This window comes from Oryzias melastigma, linkage group LG14, assembly GCF_002922805.2.
Source record: "Oryzias melastigma strain HK-1 linkage group LG14, ASM292280v2, whole genome shotgun sequence".
Taxonomy (NCBI): domain Eukaryota; kingdom Metazoa; phylum Chordata; class Actinopteri; order Beloniformes; family Adrianichthyidae; genus Oryzias; species Oryzias melastigma.
The window spans coordinates 20,825,213-20,832,169 of record NC_050525.1 but is presented as its reverse complement, the minus strand read 5'-3'; the positions used below and the strand labels follow the sequence as shown (position 1 = coordinate 20,832,169).

At 37.1% G+C, this 6,957-nt stretch overlaps 1 protein-coding gene across 2 annotated transcripts in view; it reads left to right on the top strand.

Annotated features, from left to right (window-relative positions):
- Nucleotides 1–6,957, top strand: part of LOC112143073 (rho GTPase-activating protein 26) — a 62,927-nt gene that overhangs the window by 38,544 nt on the left and 17,426 nt on the right. For both annotated transcript variants that reach the window (XM_024266830.2, XM_024266829.2), the window contains exons 8-15: nt 107–236; nt 1,017–1,117; nt 1,794–1,888; nt 3,669–3,747; nt 4,778–4,814; nt 4,931–4,996; nt 6,391–6,465; nt 6,557–6,641. In XM_024266830.2, the coding sequence (XP_024122598.1) occupies nt 107–236; nt 1,017–1,117; nt 1,794–1,888; nt 3,669–3,747; nt 4,778–4,814; nt 4,931–4,996; nt 6,391–6,465; nt 6,557–6,641 (668 nt within the window). The remainder of the gene's footprint in view (nt 1–106; nt 237–1,016; nt 1,118–1,793; nt 1,889–3,668; nt 3,748–4,777; nt 4,815–4,930; nt 4,997–6,390; nt 6,466–6,556; nt 6,642–6,957) is intronic.

The window sequence follows — 6,957 nt, the reverse complement described above, 5'->3', positions numbered from 1 at the left end:
ATAAATAGTAATGCTTTAGCCAGCTGATGAAAAAGACTTCATCATAAACTGAACCAGATCAGGTCACTGTATTTTCAATGCATGTTTTTCTGTGGTTTGTTGACAGACTAGGAACCGCTTTGAGAGCACACGCTCCGAGGTAGAAAGTCTGATGAGGAAGATGAAGGAGAATCCGCATGAACACAAGAGCATCAGCCAACACACCATGGAGGGATACCTGTTCGTCCTGGAGAAGCGTAGGTGTCGCTTCTGTTTGTGCCAGCATTTTTTTTTTTTACCAGTCTTAATTTTACAAGCATGTAGGACTAAGAACGTGTATCAAAAAAGGCACAAAATTTGATATGATAGGTCTTAAATTAAGCTGTCATTGGTTGTATTGTGTATTTCTGAGCCCCAAAAACAGTAATATCTGCTCACAGATTCATCAATCCACTATTTGTATTGAAAACCTTTTTTTTTTTTTTGCAAACTTTAATGTCACTAGTGAGTTATAATCCTAAAATGTTAACAGAGTCCCTGCCAGCTCCAGATTAGCAACATTTGTTATATCCTGGTTGAAAAATAGTTTGTTTAATAGCTGGAGGTGGTGGTTTCATATCTGCAGTTTTTGCTAGTATAGCTGCTACATCTTGAATTTATCTCAAAGAAATCTATAATAGTTTATAGGAAGAATACAGTTAATGTACTGGTTGGAGGATCATGTTGGTTAGAACACACAAACACTACACACATGCTATCAGGGGAACGTAATAAATACAAATAATGAACCAATAACTGACAAAGTCAAGTCTGATCCATCAAAGAGGTGACTACAGCTCTGTACACGTGTGGTTGCTATGGCAGCTCATCCAACTAGAAATAAGACATGACTCATCCTTTTTTGTCTCATTTAAGCTCTCTTTGCTCTGTTGTAAATTGTCCATTTTGCATCACTTTTTTCTTGTTTTCTTGCACTCCTCTGTCTTTTGTTTCCCACCCTAATCTTAAACTGAGTTTTCCTCCCCACCCCCCTACAGGGTCATTTGTGTCGACTTGGGTGAAATACTACTGCACGTACCATCGTGAGCCGAAGAGGGTCACCATGGTTCTGTTTGACCCTAAATCTGGAGGAAAAATGGTGAGTCTCCATTAATATGCATGTAGAGATGAAAAAAGTCAGTCAGTATTGATTCTTTCCATCTGTTCCAGTGTTTACTTAAGGCGATCTGGAACAATCAATGCATGAACAGTGCAGCACAATAATGTGTTTAATCAAGTCAAGGCTACAGACTCGGAGTAAAGAAATGGAGTACGAAACATTTTAGATATAAAATAACGAAAAGTTTGATGACTTCATAATCAAAACCACCACTCTGGCACTAACATTTATAAAGATTCAAATGATAAACATGCAGGAATATCAAGTATTTGGCATGACATGCAAGTGGAAACTTAACTGTGAAAAAATAAAATAAATAAATCTGATGCACAAAATATAATCACTTTTACAGAGTTGGAGTTTATGTTAGGACAACCGACCATCCGTTCTTTTTCTATATTTCTGTTCAGAGTTGGCTCCACACACAAAGATGCTGCCAGCTTAGGCCTGTTCAAAGTAGTATTTCACCCCTTTTTTAAACCTGGTTCCACCTGAACAGGCTGAGACCTTAAGAAAATACCTGCCGTTGCATCAAATTGAGTACATTTGTTATTTATTGCTGCTTGTTAGGATTCCTTCCTGTTTAAACGCCTTGAATGTTGATTCATCCTGTTTACCCTTTAGTGATGTGATTTATTTTTTTGTGACATCCAAGGGAGAGGAGGAGAGCTTCATCCTGAAGTCATGCATCAGGAGAAAGACCGACTCGATAGAAAAGAGGTTTTGTTTTGACGTGGAGGCGATGGACAGGTTGGTACCAGCTGTCACTGTAGATTTCACAGGGTGTAATTACAACTAATGGACACTTGGGGGTGCTGCTGATCTGACGCGAAGGACCATTTAGCTCTACTGATGTCCACTCTTTTGAATGCTGTCCCAGTGTAGACTTTAACACAGCTTCAGGTTTAAGGTCACCACTGTGCTTTTGGCTGAACTTTGCGCTTTTCATTGTTTGTCTTTACAGCGTTGTAAAATAATACAAAGAAAACTTGGCGAGTGTTTCAACAGCTTGGCTACACTTATATTTTCTGACATTTCTGGGCAAAGTAAAATAAGTTTAATAAGTTACCGGTAATTGTTTATCAGTATTACACACATATTGTTGCTATAAAGGGATTAGAGAGATATATTAGTCAAAATGTTTTTTCTATTTGCTGGAAAATATATATATATATTTTTTTATGTTTTTTCAAATATGTCTTATTAGACATTTGTTTTTACAGCAGAAATAATTTTAGAATCCTCCTTTTATTGTTAAATTACAAAGTGGACATAACATTGGCATGCAAATACAAACCCTGCTTTAATACTTGGCTCTAAATGGATTGTTCTGCAGGTAGAACTAGTAAGTAAACATCTACCTTAATGACAAATTCCCATCATCTTTTGATCTATTTTAAATGCAGCGGTCTCTTTTTAGCCAAAGTAAAAAAAAAAACAGAGTTGTTATCTAGGACATAGTTTCTGCACAGAGGCAGTAATTCATTAAAAGTTGTGGGCGGGACCATTGGTGTGGAGCAATCCCACCCACCCCTCATACCCCAACAGCTCTCTGTTTATATGCTCTCCTGCTAGTTTACAGCCCTTCACATCCCCAACCTAAAATTACCTGTGCAACAAAAATTGGAGCTATCCAGCCTTACAGTTTTGAACCAAATGCAGTTTAGATGAGGGAAACAAAGAAATACATGTATCTAGTCATCTACAAATGGATGTATAAGAATATAGCAAAGAAAGGGAGCTAGTAGCCTGCCGATTATAGCTTCTATGTCTCAACTGTTTTTTTCCAAATGGATTTTATTGTGTGCTCCTTATTCACAACATTTAGAATAAAAAATACTCATTTTTATCTTGTTTTTTTTTTTTTACACAAATGTTCTGTATATCATTAGAAAGAGCACGTTAAAAACATCAAAACCACAATTTTCATTGGACTTGGTCAAAAAATGATCCCGTAAATAAGTTATTTCTTGGAGGGCCACACACATTTCTATTCGTCCTGCTCTCCAGCCTCAAAAACTGGACTGTGGTTCCAAGTGTCTCTAGATGAGGAACAGTATGTGCTGGTCGGTGCACCAAAATCCATGTTTCCAAGTGAGATAAATGTGCTGCTATCAGCACCCTGAGCGTACAGATTGATTGGAAACCCCGGAAGAGCAGTATGGTATGGATGTGGTTAATGAGGGTGTGTCAGTGACTGATGTATGAGCGCGCTCACTGAAGGCTAACCCTGTCAGGGTGATTTGTCAAAGTTGCTTGATTTAATGGATACTTGCTAGTTGATGAATCCTCAGGCTTTGTGCACATTCTTTCTTGGTAAAAGTCAGAACTGAGCTGGTAATCTGTTTACCGGTTATTTACACCAAAGATACATAGACTTCTGTTCATGTTAGAAAACACCTACACTTTTATCTTAAGCTTTCAGATATAAACATTTATTTTTAGATGGTAAATGTTCAAGTTTTTTTAAGTTTTGTTCTTATTTGCCAATACATTTGGAGGCTAACATGCTTTCTGTGTGCATGTCTAGACCCGGCGTGATCACCATGCAGGCTCTGTCAGAAGAGGACCGCAGGTTGTGGATGGAGGCTATGGACGGCAGAGAACCGGTGGGTTTCCATGGTTACCGGTTTGTTCTTACATGACACAGCCAAACAGGTACAAAGGCAATTAGATGGAGGGAGGACATGTTCACTAAGCAAAACAACGTCAGCTCTCTACTTTGAAGCCCAATTTTTTTGGCTTTGGCTCAAGTTTTGCATTTCTTACTACATAGTTTGCATTTGGTTGGATAATGCCGTTCTCTAAAATCACAAAGCCAGTTATTTTGGGCTGCGTTCAATGGCCACATTTAGATCTGTTCGTGTCAACACAACCTGCTTCATGTTGCCGTTTAAGCGTGCAAAGGTAGCCCAGACAAGCTCCAACAAGCAGCCGACGAGCTCTGGAGAACTATCATTAAACTAGAAATGTCTGTGTTTCCTTTTCTAGCAAACACCTGTACTTTCCATTTGAGTTTCAGAGGCTAAACTCAGTATTTCTGTGTAAAACACTTTTCTCTTTTTGTCGAGAGAGAGCACAGAACTGTTTGGGTTTACTGCCACGCCTTTTTCTCCTGAAGCTAAAAGGAGGTCCTGTGATTCAAATGAAAACTTTCCAGAGCTAAAAAATTGAAAATATGTCGTTTGTTATGTAATTCCTAAAAGAGAAAACCAGTAGTTTGTCTCAGGTTTGAATTGGGTCGAATGATTTTAGATACTCATCTTTTATTATATTTATTGTGTTATGTTGAAGTTTTTCATAGAGATTTGAACAAATATTTTTTTGCAAATTTCAAATCCAAATCAAATTTATTCTCTACTCTGAGTTAAAAAAATCAGAACCACAAAGGCTTCTATATTGCAGCAAAACAGTAAGTTGAGCTGCAGCACTATGTATTTACAGTGTCTGCATTACTGCAAACTGCACACAAAAAGTAAAAAAATGCAACTGACAGGGATGTTGATGTATATAAAAGAGGTGGTTTAAACGTTAGGATTAACCTCAAGTTCCAAATAGGTTCATGTGATACTTAGATGTGATCAAAGACAAACTTCTGGAAAAGTTTATGCCCTGGTTTTCATTTTTTTTTATTTGCAGGTATACAACCTTAACAAAGACAGCCAAGCTGAGGGCAGTAAGTAGCTTCAACAATATTAAATATTTGAACATGTTATTTGTCAGAATTCCAAATTACTTGATTTATACGACTGTTACAAGCTTATATGTTCTGTGTCTCCTCCCCACCTTTAGTGGCCCAGTTGGATGTGATTGGATTCAATGTGATGAAGAAATTCATTTATGCTGTGGAGACGCGAGGTACAGCACTTGTCTGCTTTCTTCTTCTTTTTTTCAGCTCTGTGGGTTTCCTGCCTCTTCACTAAGGCATGCTGTACTTTTCATTTAGTTTCGGTTCCTATGTGTTTAGAGTGAAAAAAGGACACTATGAGTACATCAGAGGCAGCTTCTGCCATTGCTTCTTACCCACAGTTTCACAGTAGTTTGTTTAAGATGCAGTTTTGTACTCCTACAGTATTACAGTTAAGCCCTGAGCTCACAAAAAAGTCTCTTTAGTTTTGGATTTACTGTGCACTTCCATCTCTGTGCGTCTTAATTTGTATAGAACCTTTTAAAAGTTAGACCATCTTAGAAAATACAATAACATAATCAAAAATGAGCAATTTTTAGATGCACACAAAAGTGATTTTTTTTTTTATTATTATTATTTTTCGAGGGAGGACACATTTGCTAGTGAAAATAAAAACTTAAAAAAAAATGTGTTCTAGTAACTCCATGTTGGGCTACATAACTGTTGTTTGAAAGACTATTGAGATCATCCGATAACATAATAATCCCAGTAAAAACGTCACCACTGTACACAAACTTCATGTTTTTTTTTTCCACGTGCATCACACTCGACCACAGTGCATGAGCCGAACCCACCAAAGAACATTGCATCGTCTTTGAAGTCTGCACAGGAAGCAAACGTCAGACAGAGAACATGAAAAAAAAAGGCCAAAACAAAAAGAATGCGTAAAGTCGAGTGAATTTAAAGCAGATTCAGGACTAAGTTAGACACAAGGCAGCACTCATGTTTACATTGTAGTGAAAAAGCAGGGGAAGCCTGTCATCGTCTTTGTACTAGTTCGTACCACAAAAAAGAAATCAAAAAGACTAAAAATATCAAAACACTTCCTCCTTCATCTTGTTTAAACAGTATCAACTGTTGCACCCATGCTGCTTCCTCATTGTCAGAAAAATCCACTTTTAAGATGTAGTTCTGTGTCTCAAAAGCAGCTGACGGTTTTATTACAGCACAAACATTGCATAAGTAAAGCTAGATAAGTATAAACCTTTTTTATGTGGACTAAGATGACCTGACATGCAGTAAAATTGATTTTTATTGGAGTTACCTCTGTGATTCTCAGAGATGAGTAATCCCCAAAACTTTATAAGATAAAGCCTGGATTTAAAAAATAATCACTGTAAGTTTTTTATTAAAAAAATACTGAATAATATGGATTGTAGCTTTTTTTAACTATAGTGTCTTTGGCAGGGTTTTTCATTTAGACTTAATTGTTGTTTGAATCTGTTGTAAAATAAAAATGTGTTTGTCTAAATATAATCTTTAATGCTTGTATTCTCAGAAATTAAAGAGGAATTATTTTCCTTATCAAAAAAGAAAAAAACTATTCAAGTCTCTTTTTCTCCAGGAATTGATGAGCAGGGATTGTACCGGATCGCCGGCGTTAACTCCAAAGTACAGAAACTACTGAGCCTGGCTATGGGTAAACACCAAAACACACAAAGCAAACCACATGTGCTCCTGACTTTAATCCTCTGTTTGATTAGTAATCCCTGCTCTTTTTTGTCCATTAGATCCCAAAACATGCGCTGATGTTGAGCTGGACAGCCCAGAGTGGGAGATTAAGACGATCACAAGTGCTATTAAGCATTATCTCAGGTTTGTGTGACAAAGCCTTAACCCTGCTCCCTTTTTAAAAATAATTATTTTATAGTTTATTGTTTGGATTTGCAGGTGAAGCAAACCTCCTAATTAACCAACGCTTTTCTTTAAACTCTCACAGACAACAGTAGTTGACGGTCAAACGATCTCTTTAACATTGGAATAATGAGGGAGGGATTACCTCTGAGAGGTCAAGAAAAGTCAGTTAAATGGAATGGAAATATGTAAAAAAAAATCTAGTTGTGGAGCTCATGCTGTGCTCAATCTACTGAATAAATCTGATCTGTGTTTAACACAAATCAGCAGGCGAACT